At 39.3% G+C, this 20750-nt stretch overlaps 2 protein-coding genes across 2 annotated transcripts; one reads left to right on the forward strand and one right to left on the reverse strand.

Annotated features, from left to right (window-relative positions):
* Positions 1 to 4313: 4313 nt before the first annotated feature.
* LOC591566 lies at positions 4314 to 9803 on the reverse strand. Its single transcript, XM_030981804.1, has 2 exons — positions 9788 to 9803; positions 4314 to 7171 (listed from the first exon to the last, which is right to left on the reverse strand). Exon 2 carries the CDS (start codon positions 7108 to 7110, stop codon positions 6259 to 6261), a length of 852 nt encoding a protein of 283 aa, XP_030837664.1. The 5' UTR covers positions 7111 to 7171; positions 9788 to 9803; the 3' UTR covers positions 4314 to 6258.
* Positions 9804 to 14036: 4233 nt separating this feature from the next.
* On the forward strand, positions 14037 to 20277 carry LOC115922864 (probable E3 ubiquitin-protein ligase HERC3). The gene is made up of 5 exons (XM_030982606.1): positions 14037 to 14214; positions 16972 to 17179; positions 17455 to 17531; positions 19365 to 19580; positions 20240 to 20277. Exons 1-5 carry the CDS (start codon positions 14037 to 14039, stop codon positions 20275 to 20277), a joined length of 717 nt encoding a protein of 238 aa, XP_030838466.1.
* The last annotated feature ends 473 nt before the right edge of the window (positions 20278 to 20750 follow it).

Below are 20750 nucleotides of genomic sequence, written 5' to 3' on the forward strand. Positions count from 1 at the left end.
GTTTATCCGTCAAATGTGACAAACCCTTTTAAAGGGAAAGTCCACCCCCAAAATAAGTTTGTTTCGATAGAGGTAGAATAATAAGAAAATCAGGAGAGTGGAAGTTTGAGCAAATTCTGAATGAAAATAAGAAAGTTATGAATTATTGAAGTTGTGATCAATCAAATACAAATTGGCAACTCTGTGACTTATTATACGAGCTCTCCTTCATTTGCTTTGTGCATAATATTCCATAAAATCATGTTTTCTTCGTTATCGATGACGGAATATATATTTGTTCCTTGCAGGGGGAGTATAGAAACATATTTGCAATTATTATATTTAGGGTGCATGTATGCTTGAAATTTTTCTTGAGGGAAAATGAAAATTTTAGATTTTTTTAGTACTGAGCAAATGGAAGTTGAGCTCGCATGATACGTCATAGAGTTGCCAATTTGTGTTTGATTGACCACAACTTCAAAAATCCTAACTTCCTTATTTTTAATCGGAATTTGCTCAAACTTTCACTGACTTGTTTCTCTCATTTTTCTACTCCTATTAAAACTAACTTAATTTCAGGGTGGACTTCCCCTTTAAAGTTGGAGAGGCGCGCACCCCTTTTAGTGGGGGGCTACTCCCATAGCATGCATGACTGTAAACGCCTTTTATTTAATTACCTAGGTACAGCTAGTGACTGTCTCAGTTTACGTTCTTGTATTACATATATTGAATGTATTCAGCTAGATCATTTCACATTCGATTGCTTTCGTCGCCTCTCTGTCGGTCGCTTGTTTGCTAGACGTGCAATTTTGCACAAGTCATAGCCACCAACTGACCGAAGTAAGGCTATGCAATACCTTTTCAGGTCTTGATTGGTTCTATGAAAACCTTTTTAACACCGGTATAAATTAATCTTGCACTGGAAGCATTGAAACAATATTGAAGCCTTCGATATATCTATCTCACGATATAAATTATGGCACAGAGAGGCAAAGTTATCTGAAGATATATAAAGATGACTGGTTGATCCTATGAAATATATTAACTAATGTGAAATGGAGAGGATCTATAATTCCTCTTAGAAAAAAAAAGTAGATTTCTGTTTTATTTCTTCCAACGCTATTTTGAAAAAGACTAATGAAATTTAAAGTAAATACTGAGGCAAATTCTTATTTCATCGCATAAAGTGTCTAAAATTTTCGATGTTTGCACACAATTCCATCCTTTTTTATATCAGGAAAAATCTCTTACTAGTTGTCTTTTTTTCTTATACAAAGCAAAATACATATCTAGCGATGTAAGATCCCGAGTACTGATAACAAAATATATTGCTGCAATATTTATAGCATAAAAACATGTATGTGTATTGTATTTATTAAACTTCATTGATGTATATCAATACTTTGTTTATAAACATATATATAATATACCAATTTACAATGCAATGTAACAAATCAATATTCTGTTTGCAAACATTTATATTATATAAATCAATTTGCAATGCAGTGTATATAGCAAAACAGAAGGAAAATTATATACAGCACAAACACTCTTTTTGTTCTTGTAATAACATGACATAATATTATGCATAAAGTAAATAATATAATGTACCATAACTCATGCTATACAAGATAGGTAAATGAGATACATGGAATGCCCAAAATAAAGGACGTAGTAGTATATGCGACCTTTGGTAAACTTAAACCAAAAACATAAGATTGTAAATTTTTACTTTGTAATTACATAGTATCTAAAAGTAACCCTCACTGCAATTATGTTTTTGATGAGCGAAGAAAAACTATCTGTTAAATCTGTGAATACCTATTAGAGAAATATTTTCATGTTGAAATGTATTAATCACAACAAAACATACTTTGATTTGTGCGCTAGTAGTTCTACGTTGTATTATTTAGTTTCGAAATATTATGTTTAAATGACCCCGAAGCAGAATTATTTAAATCAAATATCACATCAAACAAGAAGATATCAATGCATTTGTGTGTGTATTTTTATGCACACTATACATTGTTTTGAAATACTCGAGATCGTGTTTCTCTTGCCTCTGCGTTGTTGAAAATCTTTTAAACAGACATAAAACTGTCCATATTAAATATTAACATGCAATAAATGTAGTCGTTTGCTTTAAACACTGGTTATCAGAAGACGGAGTTTTGTTTCATTTGTGAGTGCTTACTTCCATCTGTCGGACAATATTTTAGTATAGAAGAAGCAGAGCGTTTGATTGAGAACAATTAAAGGTCTTACAACGTTTTGGGATGGGGTCATGAATTTGGTTCAAATGAACATATTAGAAGCATATGCGATTTTACAATATTCAATGATCGTTGTCGCGGTTGAAATCGAGTCTAAAGTGATGAAACTGTAAATAATAAACTCTTTATGTTGAATAGCGCCCTCTCAAGACTGATATTACTTTAGCTATGAAACAATGTTTATTGACTACAATCGACCACCGGATTGCTTTTCCCGTTTGGAAATTATATATCAGAACTGCATATTCTCTGAGATTTTCATGGTCGCATCTACCAGTGGCCTTAGGCGCTATTTAAAATGTTTGAAATTTACCGGGAGCACCGGTAAATTTTTTATTATTCAATTACTCGAAAGCAGAAGTGTTTTAGGGGCTACATTTTCTAGTGATCATGATACATCAACAGGAGCATTCAAATATATCCAAATTCTAAATAATTACTATCAACCCAATTTTCATAATTTCCCAAACTTTGCATTACCTTTAAGAAGACGAGATCACAGATTGTTTCAGCGCGGCAAGTCGACTTGTTTAATTAGGTCGAGTAGAAGAATTGTTGAGGACGACGACAAGGCGTGATGATTAGTTGTTGAAGTCGACTTTTCTTTAACGAGAAAACAAGACTGATCTCGGCAAGTCGAGATGACGATATTATGAGCAAACCGATTTCTAGTCCAAACAACTCGTCACCTCGTATTCTCGTCCTATAAATAAGTCGACTTTAAAGACACATATAGAAGTGGGGTCTCATAACTACGGGTAGGCCTATAATCCGTCACCGTTCGGGTGTTTACCCAGCAACAGGAGTACAGGACCCTGTTTCATAAAACTTGATATCAATAAGAAGTTACAAGCTATTGTTATAAATACTGAAATCATGGCGTCTGATTGGCTGAGAGCAAATTTGTCATAGAAATTTAGCATTTGTTATAGATAACCATTAAGTTTTATGAAACAGGCCCCTAGTGTTGTATTTCTCCAGGATTAGCCTTCGGTTGATGGCCAACATAATATGTAATATGTAATGCTCTGCATGTTTTATCCATTCCCCCACCACCCCCCCCCCCCATATGGTAAAGTCGTTATCTTACATTTCTCTTACCCAAAGGCTCTGGGCTCATTTCTTGATGGGACTACGAGTTTGCTGTTTGTTTCGACAAACCTCCTTTTGTCTTTTACAAACCAAGGTTTGTAAAACGCGTGGAAACGCGTCGTATGACGCACATAAACCTCGGTTTGTCGACAAACCTCCTTTGTAAATTCGGGCCCTAGTGTCTGCGAATTGTGACTTTCTGCGCATGGAAAATGACGACCATCTCTCTTTTATTACCGAGTTCCGACAATTCGTCATCTCGTCTGTTGACTGTTTTTTTTCCTCATAATATCTTGTCCTAATTTCGGCACTTGTTAAGTTTCCATACATAGGAGAACCAGACGTGTTAGACAAAGTATCTGACATTGGCAACAGGCACATATTTGGGAATGCGATAATTGTGTGAAAGCATCAATTTTCTTCTTCTTCTCATTTTGTCTCCTCTTTGTTCGCTAGTAACTGCCCCCATTTCTTTCTCCCCCCCCCTTTCTGGCATTCTCTCCTTCCTCATTTCCCTTTTCTCCATCCCTATTTTCTTTCCTCAGCCTCATGGCCACTGTGCACTCCTTTGTAATACCTGTCTGATAATTCCCCGTTTATATTCACTACTCTGTCACTCTCTCCCATCTGATATTACGCTACTCTTTTTTTTCTGTCATGCGTTCCCCTCTTGGGTGTCACACTCTCCTTTTGTCTGTCTGCCTGCATAGCCACCCCCTCTCTCTCTATCTCACTCTTTCTTTCTACCTCTCCTGTGCCCCGTTGCATCAAACTTACCATAGATAGTGACTTTGACATTGATGGTAACTTCCATGGAAACTTTAAAGTGATGTTGCCATGGTAGTTAATATTAATGACAAAGTTACTATCAGTGACAAGTTGGTTTAATGCAACAGGGCCAACTCCCGTTGTCGATCCCTTTCACATTTCTCTTGAAATCACACACCGTATTTGAAGAAAAAAAATCAATTTAATTTCAAATTCGTGTTTTATTAATATAACTATAAAAGCAAATCAAACAAGATTTCACAATATACAATAATCTTCAATTTTTTTTTTATGGAATATTTGGGAAATGGTATTACACTTTAACTACAAGTAACCAACAATGTTAATAGGAACCTTATACATATTCATGCTTACATATGTTAACTATGCGCTTGATAGACGTGGAGATGAAGGGAAATTAATTAAAAGCACATCAGTCATAGTCATATGTAAAACTTGATTGGGTTGTTTTAATACTGTTGCTGCTTTTCGTGCGTAATGAAAGGCAGGAAGGTTCAATTAAATAATGTAGAATCAAATTGTGGTATATATGGGTACCTGTCTGGAGTTGAACCCGAGACTTGCCCTGGGACTTGCCCCGGACAACAAGGGGATTCAACCGTCATGCACTTCTAAGCACCCGAAAAGCAGCAACAGTATTAACATTTATAAAAATACCAATAAAAATACCAATATAAAATATATATATATATATATATATATACAGTGTATATATATAGTTCATATTGGTATTTTAACTAACCAAATAAAACAGACACTATGTTGGGTAAAAACCCAAGGCATTTAGCATTTAGAGAATATCCGAAGATTAATAAACTGTGTGGCCTAAAGAAGTTTTAAATGTGCCTAAAATAGTTGTTAAATCAAGCCAAGCAGTTCTTTATCTGTCAATAGAATAATTTCTTATGTACATATAGATGGATAATTGCGCTGCGTGCAAATTGAACAACAACGAAACACAAGTAGACAAGACATCCGATCTGAAAAATATGAACGATAGTATATGTATATTGCCAAACAATTATAACACACAATGTTAATTTGGTAAATTTATTCATAATAATTTTTAATAACAGATATTTTGTGAGCTTTCAGCCTCTTCTTTTATTGTCAGTTTGAAAGAAAATCCTGGTAATGTGTTCCTGAAAAGAATCGCTCTTCAAAAGCCTATCTGTTTTTTTAATTTTAAATAAAACAAATCAATTAAAATCTGATGTACAGAAATGAAACAGCAAAACACACCATACATTACATGATATAGGAGTATATTAGAAGAAAACATCTTCATGAGAAAAACAGGATCGACTTCTAGGCTAATTTAGGAAAATGGAGGGGGCCTTAGGGGGCCTTTTGCATTGTGTCAATTAATTTATAATAAGAACAAATTTTTGAGGCTTTAGCTTTTTTTTTCATTGTCAGTTTGGAAGAAAATCCTAGCAATGTATTCTTTGAAAAGGATTGCTTTTTAAAAGCCGTTTTAGATGGGTTTAAAATACGAGACAAATATTTGACCATAGTTAAAATGACCGCAATTTCTTCACTGACACTGTGCATTACATATTATAAATTTGTCATCATTTTTTTTCTGAGCTACACATAATACTGTATAAGAGCACCTATACAGAGATACTGGAAATTAATATTGGAAATAACCTGGTTCCCCTACATGAACATAGTCCGAAAGCATAGACTCTCATTTGAAACTTTGTCACAATTCCTAAAGTCTAGAGCGGAGCCTACATGTAGATACGTCAAGAGTCAGGACTGACTGTGTCTGGAGTATCTACAGTACAGAGCCAATTGTCTCATAGAGCAGACACTGTTACACACGACTGATGAGGGTTTTTGCCTACGTAATTAATAACATGCACTGAATAGCAGTACCTGTCAAATTCCAACAATAGATTTTGTGTGTATTCGTGGCCATTGGTGGATCCGTAGCATGGCAACAATATATTTATTAAAGTGTAGTAATTAACTAGTAATTACCTAACAACAAAAAATATGTATCACTAGGTGTATTGCCTGTAATTTTCTTTTCTTTAGCCCCTGATCTATCTGTTCCTAATAAAAATCTTAAACTTATTATCAATTCTTATGCGTAATCTCTTTTCATCATTTAAACTTATTGCAATGGATGGAATACAACAGGGGTACTGACATTACCCTCAAGTTGCTTTTCCAAAAGTCTTTGATATCCTAAGTTAGAAAAAGACCGATCAGGCAGTTTGGGATCTGTCTGGGTAGCTGCATCCTCAGTTGGGCATCTGTTCTTCTGTTTTTTAATGTATCTCACTGCGCCCACCGTCACCTCTCCTGCTGCAACCAGACCAGTGATAGCTGCTGCACCCCCAATACCTACGCCAGCACAAGCAGTAGCGGCTAATCCGCCTGCTGCTCCAACAGATTGCAGTACAGCCACAGCACTCCCTGCAGCGACTCCACCTCCGCTTGCAATGGCCGATGCTGACATCATGGATGCACCTATAGAGCCGGATGCAATGCCAGCTGCAGTAAAGCCCATGCCTGCTAGTACGAAAGGCGCTGCTACAAAAGTTCCAATACCGATGGCAGCTGCCCCTGCGGTAAACCCAATAACATACTTGGCGACTTTCTTGGCTTTAGCATTCGGATCTTTAGGAGCATTTGGACCTTTGCCAAAATTTCCCCCTGCCCCTCGATCTGTCCCTGAATCTCCGCCATGATCTGCTCCTGTACCTCTTCCACAAGGAGGTTGTGCTGATGTGCCATTCAGTGGCTTCTCATCCTCCTGCCTGCCTTGGTTTGTATCGGTGCCATACAGCAAGGGCTGATCTTCTTTCCCTCCTTTCTCGTCTCTTGACACGGATGCCTCTGGTTCTCTCTGGTGATTCTTCGCGTTCTCTGCTGCCTCCATCGATGCCAGCTCTAGCTCATCCTGACTTAAGGTCTGGGTCTGACAATCTCGAACAGATTGGAGTCCTGTCCAGGACGACATCTTTCCTGTACTTTCTTTCTTTCTTCAAGCCGCTAGATCACCAAAGGAATGTACACCTTCCCTGATGGAAAATTAAACAAAATCAAACAGTAGTTAATAGTAATTACTCAAAAAATTCTGATATTTTTGTGTGAATTATGACCTCGGAAAACTGAGTACAGGCAAATACATGTATGTACATGCACTTGGATTGGCAAACAGCAAAAATTGAAAAGCAAACATAATGCCCTAATTGTTCAATGCATGGCACTGTGTACAATATGTCTTGCATAGTCAACCTGCTTTTGTTCGACATGTTTTGTGTAAAGTAATGCCGTGGATCAATTATCTTCAAAATCCACCATCCAAAACGCAAACATATGAAATACATCAACAAAATCATTACCGGTATTTAAATATTATATATCTACAGCTTGTTGACTTTGCAGTATATTCTTAATGCTTTTGGCTTTTGTACACACTGCCACAAATGGAAGAATAACAACACTTTATTGACTGTGTGTTATTTGTTGTTTTGTATTTGCCTGTACCGGTACTCGGTTTTTCTGAAGTTGTACCTAAATGATGACAATAACATGTTCATCTGGAACTATAAACTGCGCTTTATAGTGCATTTTATGCATGTTATGCCCTACAGCCTTCATGGTCATACTCGGACACATTATGCATCATCTCCACTGCATTGTAGAGGTGTTGTGGTCGAGTGGATACGTCGCCGGACTGTCGATCACAAGGTCCGCGGTTCGAGTCCCGCCGCCGCGCTAATGTTCTTTGGCAAAACATTGATCTACATTTGCCACACTCCACCCAGGTAAAGTAAATGGGTACCTGGTAGGAATTGATTCCTTGAAATGCTAGAGCGCCGTATGGCAGCCGTGCTAAAGCCAGGGTAATAATCGGGAGCGCCAGGAGGGTCAAATCTGACTGACATGAGCGCTATACAAGAACCCACTATTATTATTATTATTATTATTCCTAGCTTTCTACCAACCATACGGCCGCAATGAGGCCATACAAAATGCTAATTTCATGCATCATCTCTACTGCATTTCTAGCTTTCTACCAACCATACGGCCGCAATGAGGCCATACAAAATGCTAATTTCATGTATTCACAATGGCTTTTGACATCCTACTCTCTCCTGGGTACGGAGTGGAAAATACACTAGGAAAATATAGATTAATTTAAATAAATATATTACCAGAGTACATCAGTGCCTAGTGTCTGCTTGGTGAAGTTTAAAAAAACTTACTTTCTCTTTTGACAAGGGATTTGGTGATGCTAGACGTAAAGTCTCAGCGGAACAAATCTCAAAGTCATATTATAGAAAATTGACTGAATTTTCAGTCTCATCAGTGGATCAAAGTATAACCGAATGCCATCAAAATTGGGAACATTGATTCATGTTATTTTAAATAGCATCTGTTGAACTTTTCCCTTACCAGACGATTATTTCTGTATAAATTTGTACACTGTACGTGTATTTTTTAATGATTGGACTAATTGAAGACATTTTATATGATCGATATATGATAAATCAATAATAAAACAGTCAAAAGACTGCAAAGTGCAAAGTGCAAAGATCAGCCCTACACTCAGTCTCTACAGCCTTTCCTACCTCAACTGTACATAGACAAACAAATCTGTCTGTTTGGAGGAGTTTTTTAATATTATGAGATTGGGTGAAACATTATATGTGTATAAATAAAATAGACAGATTTTGTTGGTCTACCACCACACTCCAGCGAAGCATAGAGAGTAAACTAATACACCTCAGCGAGGGCAATAGTAAGAATTACCCAAACGAGGTACCTTTGGAACAGTCTATATCGCCTCGGGCGTTTGGACTGTTTTGAAGGTACCAAGTGTGGGTAATTTTACTAATGCCCAAACAAAATGATGTGTATTATTTGTTTTATAAGATTATGTTTTATTTGTTTTATAAAATGATGTTTCCTAACATGATTTTGATAATTACCGGCCATTACCCAAATTACGCGCGATTACGGATTAGGCAAAATAAATACCTGGTCATGTTTTAGACAGAAATAACCGTCTGATATGGTTAATTTCTTTAATAAAACTGACATTTGTTGACATTCTGTAATCGGAGGTCTAGTGGAGCCAGACGTAGTCTCAGTGGAACAACAACGATAGAGAGACTGAAGCTTTTGGTCTAGTCATGTATATGCTTTCAACCAATCATTTGATTAGGATCCACGTCATCATCTATCAATGCTAATGCGTATTGACCTCTAGCACTGTACTACGTGCTGAGGCAGCAATTGCACACATGAATAGTCAATACACTTATTGCACACTAATGCAAACAATGAAGATGATGTGGCTGATCCCCAAGTTTAACATTAGATTTTCTAGACTTACAATTTGAATTTTTAAATTATTCTTTAATAACATCGGTAGACCCTAGTTGAAAAAAAAAATGGATTTTACTGCTCTTTAGATAAGGTGTCATCAATATTGTCACTAAGGTACCAATGTCTTGTGAAATCAGTTCAGTTTTGCACAATGGTGTTTGAAATGATGAGAATCAATAGCACATCTTTTAATACACATGCACAGTCAGAAAAGTAATGCAGCTAATACCGCCATGCACATGCGCCACTGGCACTGCTGCATTGTGTTGCCTGAGCTGATCTGAGCTGAGCTGACTTACCGGGTTCGACGTGTAGCCGTCCGGCACCGGCCGCTTAGAAATTAGATGCACCTCGTCCTCGGCACCAATAAGTTTGTGTCAGATTCTGGCGTGAAAACTCGTGGAATGTGCCCTGAGAATTTAAATTTTAGGTTAAATATAATCCTCTCTTGATGCAGAAGTCGTCAAACCAGTCAAAACTAACTGGATTTATTTTCTCGACACGGGCGGGTTCTTTGACTTTGGTGAGTTGACGTGCCAGTTTCAAAGGTTGCCTAGCTCCAGCTCCGCCACACTAGCTACGTGATTACGTTTGTTTGCATTTGCGCACACCCGGTACCGCAGAAAGTAAGTCCCTGGTTTTATAGACCCTGGCCTAGCGCTTAGCGGACGGTGTGCCGCTCTAATGGCCTTGTAATGCGTCACTTTTTCACGAAAAATCTCTAAACATGGGTCCATTTTTAACAAAATAAAATATCCATGGGCCGTTTTTTCAAAATTATGAAAATTGTGCTTTAATTCGAGAAAAAATCCCCCATAATGCCTCTGAAAAATGGGTAGGGGTTTCGAGGGGAGGGGGGGGGGGGGGGGGGGGGGTCCTATTTTTAAGGAAATATGCTGAAAAATGTATTCAAATTATGTCAGAATTTAGCCTCAAACAGCCAAATTATGCCAGACATAATGCCAAATGCTATAGAGGGTTGACCCCCCCCCTTGGTATTTTTTATGTGTATATTTAAATTGAAAAAAAAAAATTATACCAATGGCTGACCTAAAAAAGTTGACCTTACCCCCCCCCCCCCCCAAAGGAGCAAAATGTCAATTTTTCAAATTTCGAGACATAAAACAAAAATGTGTACTCTTACTCCCCCCCCCCCCCCCCGCTTGACGCTTCATTAAATTATTAGAGAAAGAAGGAGGCGTTGCACCGTTATCGCCTCTGGATTTTCAAAAATGTTTTTTTGTCTGCTCCTTTTCTTCCTACGTCATCCTACTTTTTTTTCTCTTCTCTCTCTCTCTCTCTTTTTGGACGGCGTTTGTTTTGGGGTGACCACCCCCCCCCCCCCCCACCGCCCCCTTTCCTGGCTACGCGCATGGCTTGAGCGGCACACCCCTGTCCAAATCAAATCTTAATACCGCACCCCCCCCCCCGGGCTTCATTTGGGATCATGTCAACGTCACTTCTGATAAATGGATTTTTAATGATAATCAGAGAATTTAATGTGCATCAATGAAGAAAAAGAAAATCAGGGTAATTTAAATACCCTATTGTATCGATAATTATATAAAAATCACTAGTTCTATTGTATGCCCGAATATCAACTTTCCAGATTGGAAAGCAAGAAAACAACATAAATCACAATGGCAAGGATATCTTATCAATATTATACAAATAACAATTCATAAAATGATATAGTCTACCCAAAATATGAAATATATAAAAATTTTGTTGGTCTATGTTACCCCCATCCAGGGCCGTAGCCAGAGTTTGATGTTGGAGGGGGGGGGGGGGGGGGGGGCACATACATGTAATTGACCGACGTCCTGGGGAGGTGTCTAAAAAAGTTAAACCGATCTTGTTTTTTTATGGGGGAGGGGGTATGTGCCCCCCTTGGCTACGGGCCAGCCCCCACCCCCTCCCGTTTTCCCGCACTATACGCCTAATGTCGAATGGCATGAGCATTCTCTATACACGATCAAGCATCAACCGAAATAAAGGGCCTGAATTATTAGACTAATAAATCACTTCCTGCCTGGGAATCCCAATGCGCTATTTTTAGCTTAAAAGCTAACCTTGAATTGAACGTTAGATATCCTGCATCCAAGTTGTTCCAAATATCATTATCAAGGGACGAAACAGTGTGATATTTGAAGATAAAAATAATAGCCTCCACTGCATTTAAAAAATAACTGATATTTGTGTAGCCACTCTGGTTGCGCTGATATACCCGGCATTGCTCTGTAGTAGAAAAATACACATTTCCTGCGCCTTTACACGAGGCGAACATTGTGAAGGCTGTCAGATGTGTTGTTTGTCGTGACGTCAGGGGGATTCCCCGTCTGGCCGCTACGTTGACTATAAAATAGCGGTACATGTGCTTATGTACATCGCGATATAGCAGACCCAAATAATTCGAAAATAACAATCAATATAATATTCGGAGTACTTCAAGTTCCCAATAACATCCTAGCTGGCTCATATTTGGGTAGCTATAGCGAATCTGTCCAAATCATTTTATGTGTTGTTCTGTGCATTTTATTGATGAAATATTCTTACCATAGTGATTTTTCTTTCCTTGTCAGCCAGACCTAAGATTATAATCTGGAATACCCCTCCCCCTAAACAAATTGAGGGGGACGTGTGCTCCCCCCCCCCCCGCCCCCGGGATCACCGCCACTGCTAATGTCGACTGGCATGAACCATCCTCTATAGAGTAAGGTCTGAATTATTAGACTAATAAGTCACATGACACCCTGTCTGGAAATCCCATAAAGTAACCAAACCTTGTTAACAATGATTGCAAAATAGATGTACGTGTCCTTACATCGCGATATTATCATTGCGCAATGTAAATGTAAAGAAATCCCAGTCCTTGTTTATCTCGAGTATGAATATCATGTTTCTGCACTGGATGTAGGCCTACAGGCAGACGCAGGATAGATAGGTTTCATTTGTGATTTGGCTTAGTACTCGATCAATTCTGACCGAAAAGTTTAATCTACAGATAAGGAGAGAGGAGACGAAAAGTGAGAGGTAAGCTAAAACAGGTATTTCAATCAAAATGTTTATGTTATTTATGTGTATTATTCTACTGTAGGGCCCCGTCTTGGTATATCGCAACTATGTTCATGAGAGATAGGAGACTGTAAACTTGCAATCAACTCTTTATAAAACAGGAACCTGACGTGGAGATAGTCATCCACTTATGTGGCATGACGCATTGCTAGCAGGTTACTCCGCTAAACAGGCTACTTATAGAGATGTCGTGGTCGACGGTGGATACGTCGCCGGACTGTCGATCACAAGGTCCGCGGGTCGAGTCCCGCCGCGGCACTAATAAGCGCTTTCGGAAAGACGACGGGAGAATTCACTCAACCGAGATCAATTATTATATATGCAGTTAGGATTCTGTTTATTGTAATACATGTACTATTATTTTGTACTCTTATCAGGTGAATGAAATAATGTGTATTGAGACACTTCACAAAGACTTGTGCATCAAATTTGGTTACAAAAAAAGTCATTACGAAAAAATCCTATTGTTAGGCGATACAGCTCTTCCGTAGTTAGGGAACGAACGCTTTTATGGCCGAGAACGGTCGTGAAAATCAACAAGACGGAGAAAATTCTGGTTCGCGCATTCGCAGATTGATTGTTTCGCTCGGTTATATACCCTCGTCTTTGCCTTCCGTCGTGTTTGCGAAAGCGCTCTATATATACAGGTTATAAATGAAGACGGGAGCATAGTACAGGACGATGTCGGTTGAGTGAATTCTCCCGTCGTCTTTGCTTCCGTCGTGTTTGCGAAAGCATTCTAGAGTCTTTTGGCAAGATATTGTTCTACCCTTGCGACAAACCCAGGTGACATAAATGGGTACCTGGCAAGAATTAATTACTTGAATTGCTAAAGCGCCGTATAATGCCCCCCCCCCGGCCTTATTAGGGTTAACACGTATCTTGTGAGGCCCCTCCCACTGTTTGCTCTGTACTTTCTTTCCTTCCTTATATTTTATAGCTGAACATTCGTAGGCCTATATTGTATTTCATATCCTACGGTTGTTTAATTTTCGTCTGCACTTACCAGCAACCAGCCCCTTGATCTCCTTTGTTGACTACCTACCTGATCTAAACCTTGAAGTTTAACGCTTTAAGTTATCCCTGTGATTTTAACCCTTTTCTGGGAGATGGGGATCGAGAGGGAGGGGGGGGGGGGGATACTGAAGCGGTGTGTCCGGACAGTTAACACAAATAACACCTTTACTATTTTTTTGCCCTTGGATTAATTCATCAAATAGCACTAATATTCATGAATATTCTGTTCTTTATCATGTCGTACATCATAATTCTAAAACAAGATGTAAGAAATGTCACTGTCCCTGTGTACTGTCCTCTTAGGTGCTGAGCAAGGAACACTAGTAGAGCTAGTATTTCATTAACAAAAAAAAAAGAATTGTAATGCGTGGTCTGTCGTCCGCAGGTTTTTTTATTAATCCTTTCTCGGTTTGAAGAAAACTTATGGTGCCACTTTGCTCTGCTAGAAACAAGACAATGGCTTCATCTGATCATTTGGATGATGGTGATGCTATCATGATGCTCAAGAGGACATCTTTAGAGGGCTATCCGATCAAAGATGTCTGCGGTAACCCTGAGTGCGTAGTCATGACAACCTTCAATGGGCGTGTCTATACTTGTGACCCGACGGGTGTTCGCAAGCAGGAGAATTATGGTGAGAAATTGATAATTACTGAATAATAGGCTTAATGCAAAGAGAAAAGGGTTCCCGGAGGCAATGGGTTAAATATTTTTTTTTATCCAGATTGTTTCATAATGGAGCTTTCACATATACACTCCGGGGCCCGTACGGCGAGTAAAAACAGACATTTTGGGAATTCTCGGCCGGCATCCGGCCGGTTGCCGTAAAGTTTCTACTGGCGCCGGGACAGTTTTTTTAAGCCGTACGGGCGCCGTGGTGCTGAGTTGGCTGCTCCCAATTCTCCCGGCGTTTTTATCTGTCCGTTAGGCCGTAGAAAGCCCGTAAAAGGCCCGTAGGGCACCTTACGGGTCCCATGCGGGCTCCGGACGGTGCCCGGACGGCCCCTCACGATTTGGGGGGTCAATTCTCATGAAAACAATTTTCGGGCCCCTTGCGGTGTTCAAGGGTTCCGTACGTGTACCATACGGCGCCCTCACGGGCCCCTCAAGAGACCCGGGTGATATGCACAACAACAGGCGTCTGCCAGCTGGGGGCCATTTAAAATGAATATTGCCCGTGCGGGTCCCTCACGGCGGTATCTCGAATTGTACAACGCATTTTTAAATACAGGAAGACACATACAGAGTGAGTCAGAAAAAATGTCCCACTTTTTAAAAGTTGTATTGTTTGAAGTATGAATATATAATCATGAGTTTCCTGATATGTCTTGATAGAGTTATCCTCCCAGTACATTTAGGTACCATTTTCATTTGAATATCTGCATGCATGACTGAACATCAGACAATCTTTAGAAGACTGCCAGATCTCACTTGCGCCAAGTTGCTAGGTGAGGAATAAAATCATGTTTTGAACAAAGACAGTCATTTTTTGCTTCAATTATCCAATTAGCCAGACAGACAAAGACACACAAAGACACACGCACACACACGCACACCACACACACACACTCACGCACATGCACACGCACACAAATGAGCATTCCATTCCCTTCAAGGCCCACCCAAACTGTTACTTTTTGTCGGGAATTCTTCTTATCGTACGAAAAGTTGAGTGGCCGCTGTCCTCTTGGTGCGTATTGGCGGATGTTGTGGTTCATGATGATGATGATGATGACGATTATTAAGATGATGACAATGATGGTGGTAGTGAATGTGTACAAAAGGGAAATACTTTAAGGGTTATGCCGCTTAAACATTCAGCGATCTTGATAAAAATTCAATGCTTAATCAGAAAAGGGGTAATTATGAAACAATTGTCACCGTGGGTGTTGTGTGTGTTGTATGTGCGTGTGTGTGGGGGGGGGGTGTGTATGCATGTGCGCGTATCTGACTGTCTTTGTTCAATGCACTGTTTTATTCCTCACCCAGTAACTTGGCGCAAGTGAGATCTGGCAGTCTTGTAAAGATTATCTGATATTCAGTCATGCATGCAGAAATTCAAATGAAAATGGTACTTAAATGTACTAGGAGGATAACTCTATCAAGATATATCATGAAACCAATGATTAAATAATCATATTTCAAACAATACAACTTTTATAATGTGGGACATTTTTTCTGACTCACTCTGTAGTACAGTGCACCGAACGGCACCCGGCCGGGCCCCGGCAGGGCACCTTCCGGGAGCCATCGGTTAGGCCCGTTAGGCTACCGGCCGGAATCGGCCGGCACCCTGCTGGCACCCGTACGGGCGCCTTGCATGTTACTCGACCAATTTTCTCCGGGCACCTCTTGGGCGCCGCAGAATATGTGACCACACATGCCGTAGAAATGAAAATCGGACGGTTCTCGTACGGTCTCTAAATCCACGGCACGCCGCCGGGTAGGGAAAACCGTACGGGGCCCGGTTTATATGTAACCTAGGCATTAACAAGCTCACAAAACTAGTCAAAAATCAAATAATGCCTGGATTACATTTGGCCTGCGATTAGTCTACGGAGCCCGTATCCTGCCCGTATCCCCTTTTCCGTGCGGCCTCTGTGCGGAGGCATGAGGCGACTGTGAGATTTTCGTACGGATTCACGGGCTCCGCAGCCCTTACGATTTTGTTTCGCGAGAAGTTAAACAAACTTGAAAAAAAATCGTAAGCCCGTAGCCTGTATACATGTCGTAGGTGGTATTGCACAATCCCCGCACGGGCATCGCCCGGAGGCCTCGCACTGATTGTGCAGCAAACGTACGATTTTTCGGTGAACATGGGGGCAAAAAAAAATCGTACAGAGATTGTAGACTCGTGGGGAATTCGCACGGCCATTGCACAGCTATCGCAAGGTTGCTGCTCGCTGCCCTTGCAGTATCCGTGATATTGAGCAGTCATCTTTGCACGGAAGATGCACGGGCTCCGTACGATTTCCGTACGGAGGCTGCGGAGACTGCACGGCTACTGTATTCAAATTGCACGATTTCCGTACAATCTCCGAGCAGCCTCTGTACGGATTTGCCCTGGCCTGCCCCCGCGGGCCAACACAATATATGGCACGATGCTCGTAGATAATGTAAACACAAACATCGTACCCCGTAGCCTCCTACGATGTCTACGAAAATTCTTTGACTAATTTATCGTACGGCGCCCGGGGCAAATGTAATCCAGGCATTAAGAGAGCTAGAGAGAGATAGAGAGAGAGAGAGAGAGAGCAATGATTTATCTGTTCTTCTTTTTTTGCGTAGAAGGAATTCGATACCCTTACTATCTTTATTTGCAACAGAGAGCCTGAAATTCACCAAATAATTTCATTTGAATATTCCTTCTGTCAACCTCCTCTTCTGCCAGTCGAGATGATCTTTCCGACATCCGAAGAGGAGGCTGGATCCGGCGTTGACATCGTGAGCGTATGCTGTGGTCGACATCACTTCCTTGCCCTTTCTGCCGATGGTCGGGTCTACAGCTGGGGTAGGAACGATGTCGGGCAGCTTGGCATTCGGAAAAAGAAAAAGAGACATCACAACCGGAGCCAAACAACACAAGACTTAAAACCAAGGTAGGTTCACTGCCTGATCCAGGATTGTAAATGTAAACTTAAATTCGTCTTAAAGTCAGGACATTCTACTCACACTATTTCAGATTTATGTATACTGCCATCTGCTGCTCACATCGTCCCAAATGGACAGCCATGTCCCACAATGCATCACCAACTGCGCGACAGGAATCAGAAATCGTTCTATTTGCCTTCACCAAATTGATGGCGCAATTGAAAATTGCGATGTCGGTAAAATATTCTACCTTTATTTATTTCAACAACATTCATGTTTTCAGATTGATCGAAGAACTCTCAAACTATGACGTCATCCAGATTTCGTGCGGAGACGATCATTCACTCGCACTCACTCGAGGTAATTAGTCTTTTCCAGTCGGACACAAGTTATTTCGGAGAACCGCTGACATGCACATTATTAGTAAACAGCGAATAACGCACACTACATATGAAGAGCTTGATTCCAAAAGGAGCTAAATCCATATTTTATCAAAATGGAGTTATTTGTCTTAAAATAATGATTTCCCACATGGGGACAAAATGCACTATATCAACTTCGAAAATTTTACCAGGAAGTATGAAAAAAATTAGGTACAATATCATGTTTCATTCCAAAAGGAGCTAAATCCAAATCGGTTTCATTCCAAAAGGAGCTAAATCCACTTTGAGTAAATCACCTTTTCCCCCTCCACTTTCCCTTTAGCAATGTACCTTCATGTTGTTATATACGTTAAAGGTGTCGCCCTGGACCAATAATATATGATAAGACAAAAAATCTACCAGTCATTTCTAATTTTTACTAAATTATAAGATTTTGTGGATTTAGCTCCTTTTGGAATGAAACATGGATTTAGCTCCTTTTGGAATGAAACGGATTTAGCTCTTTTTGGAATGAAAATGTGATATGTTGTCTACATTCGTTTCAAAAGTTTGTTTTAGTTGTGATTTCATTATTATTGATTAAAAGGAAAGGTTTGCTACTAAATTTTAATAAATTTCAGTGACTTTATTGAGAAAATATGAAATTTTCCAGGTACAATATCATGTTTCATTCCAAAAGGAGCTAAATCCACGAAAACAAAAAATTCAAAAAATTTAGTAAAATCAGGAAAAACTGGTAGATTTTTTCTTATCATATATTATTGGTTAAGGGTGACACTTTTAAAATATATAACAACATTAAGGTCCACGGCTAAAGGGAAAGTGGAGCAATAAAAAAAGTCGATTTACTCAGAAGTACCCAAAGTGGATTTGCTCCTTTTGGAATGAAACTTTTCATATAGAGCCCTCATCGTTTAATGCAAGTCAGTGTGTGTGTGTATAAAGATATCCAAGTGGCAATAAACCGAATTTGGATTGGATGTTGATACTTATGTTATTCTGGAAATTAATACTGTAGATATATTTATTTAAAATGTTTGTTATTTGAATGCTTCACGTATTGTGTATGATTACTCGTTCAAGTACTAAAAGGATAATTTAGACTCTTAAAATATCAAACCGAGTTTAAAGGGCATGCGTCATACATATAGAATGACTTAATCCTCCCTTTATTATAACGTCAATGTACTGCATCTGTCGTTATTTTGTTTTTGTCTAACTATTCGTCCTTTTAATGATTTAAAGTGTCCTTTACACTATATACAGGGCGTATCATAATAAAGGATATTGAAGTTTAATGACGATTTATATGAAAACTACTGATTTCATAATCAAGCATTTTATGTCTGTTGTAAAGGACAGAATGTCCTCTTGTTAATGACACCCCGATCATACTACTACTGTCACAGTTGACTGAATAACAAAGCATTGCTGTCCACCATGTGAAAGGTGCACTGTGCCAAGTTTGATAACATTTCCTTCTTAGACACATAATCCACTCATTGTTCAGCATTTCAATATGTCTGGGCTGACACAAACACTAATCTTTAGAATTTATCTGTGAATCATATGGTGGACAGCAATGCTTTGTTATTCAGTCAACTGTGACAGTAGTAGTATGATCGGGGTGTAATTAACAAGAGGACATTCTGTCCTTTACAACAGACATAAAATGCTTGATTATGAAATCAGTAGTTTTCATATAAATCGTCATTAAACTTCAATATCCTTTATTATGGTACGCCCTGTATGCGTGTGTGTTTACGTGTGTATTATAAAGATGGAACTGTTTTCACTGCCTTTTCGCTAGATCGTCGGCTGTTTTCATGGGGTTGCAACAGTCATGGTCAGCTAGGTGTAAAGACCAAGGGGCACGCGAAACCAATAGAAATCAAAGGTCTCTGGGGAATCCCATTACAACACATCGCCGCTGGCGGCGCTCATTCCGTTGCTCTTTCCACTACCGGGTCAATCTTTGTATGGGGCAGTAACTCGCATGGGCAGTTGGGATTACAGCAGCTGGATGGTAAGCTACAGTCATTGCTAATAATGCATCTTTGTTTCAAAAAAACTTAATTAAACGTCTTCAAGCAAGCAAGCAACACACAATCATGAAGAAAAATAAAGTCCAAAAATCTTTAAAAACTATGAAGCTAAAACCAGAGAGCAAGTGAGGGCATTGAGTACCAGATTGTGTGGTGGATATACATGCTATTTTATATCGTATTTTAATATGAATTCTTTTTTTAAAACGTTCAGTTTTTGACGTAACTCATCCTCCACCCCCGCCATTTTTGGATACACCCTTGCTTGATACCAAGAGGTATAATATCTTTCCATTGACCTATTTTTGTCTTCTTTTCTTCTTGTTGTCCTCTTACCGAGGTGTTTTATTTCACATATTTCACATTTCAAGTACATTTACATCAATTTACATGTTAACATAAAAAAGACAAAAGTAATGAAATAAATAGTTATAGCCTTCACATTTCTTGAAAAATTTCCTTCTGTTTCTTCAATAAAATCCTTTGTTTATTTGCTCTGTAGCTTGTAGTTTTAATTTGAAATTAATGAACAGACTTTTACTACTGTACTCCAATTGCATAAATTATGTTTTGATGGAAATATAGTATGCAATATTCTAAAATTAACTTGCTTTATCCTATTTCTTCCATTGACCTATAGTAAGTCTTATTGTCTTATCTTCCAACCATTATCTCTAGATGTGAAGCTACCGGTCAAGTTGGGTTCCTTATCACAAGACAATGTCAAGGTTGTCTCGTGCGGAATGTACCATACAAGCTTCCTTCAACAGGTAAGAGCACAGAGGTGTTGCAGTCGAGTGGTTTAAACACTGGACTGGAGATTCGAAGGTCATCGATTAAAAACTAGTATGACACTTATGCACTTAAGCAAGGCATTTTTCTGCATTGCTTCTCCCCACCCAGGTGTTCAATGGGTACCTGTACGGAGGCGAAAGTCTTGTTATTTGCTCAGCACTGCGACCTTCTTTTACATAGATAGTGGGGAACGTGCATACATCGATAGTGGGAAAGCCTTAATCCAATGACCGGGGTAATATTATTTCTGTAAAGCACATTTGGACATCACGAATATATTGAGCTTAATCTAAACACAGTATACTATCACTGTTATTATTAGGTGATCCGCGAAGCGTGTTATTTTTTGTTTTTCT

This window comes from Strongylocentrotus purpuratus, unplaced genomic scaffold (genome assembly GCF_000002235.5).
Source record: "Strongylocentrotus purpuratus isolate Spur 01 unplaced genomic scaffold, Spur_5.0 spur5_scaffold_12, whole genome shotgun sequence".
In the NCBI taxonomy this organism is placed as follows: Eukaryota; Metazoa; Echinodermata; class Echinoidea; order Camarodonta; family Strongylocentrotidae; genus Strongylocentrotus; species Strongylocentrotus purpuratus.

Excerpts from the sequence above, each read along its gene's own strand:
- LOC591566 (XM_030981804.1), bottom strand. The coding sequence starts at position 7,110 with ATGTCGTCCTGGACAGGACTCCAATCTGTTCGAGATTGTCAGACCCAG.
- LOC115922864 (XM_030982606.1), top strand. The coding sequence starts at position 14,037 with ATGGCTTCATCTGATCATTTGGATGATGGTGATGCTATCATGATGCTC. Across the intron at positions 14,215-16,971 it reads TCGCAAGCAGGAGAATTATG|TCGAGATGATCTTTCCGACA; the intron begins GTGAGAAATTGA and ends CTCTTCTGCCAG. Across the intron at positions 17,180-17,454 it reads ACACAAGACTTAAAACCAAG|ATTGATCGAAGAACTCTCAA; the intron begins GTAGGTTCACTG and ends TCATGTTTTCAG.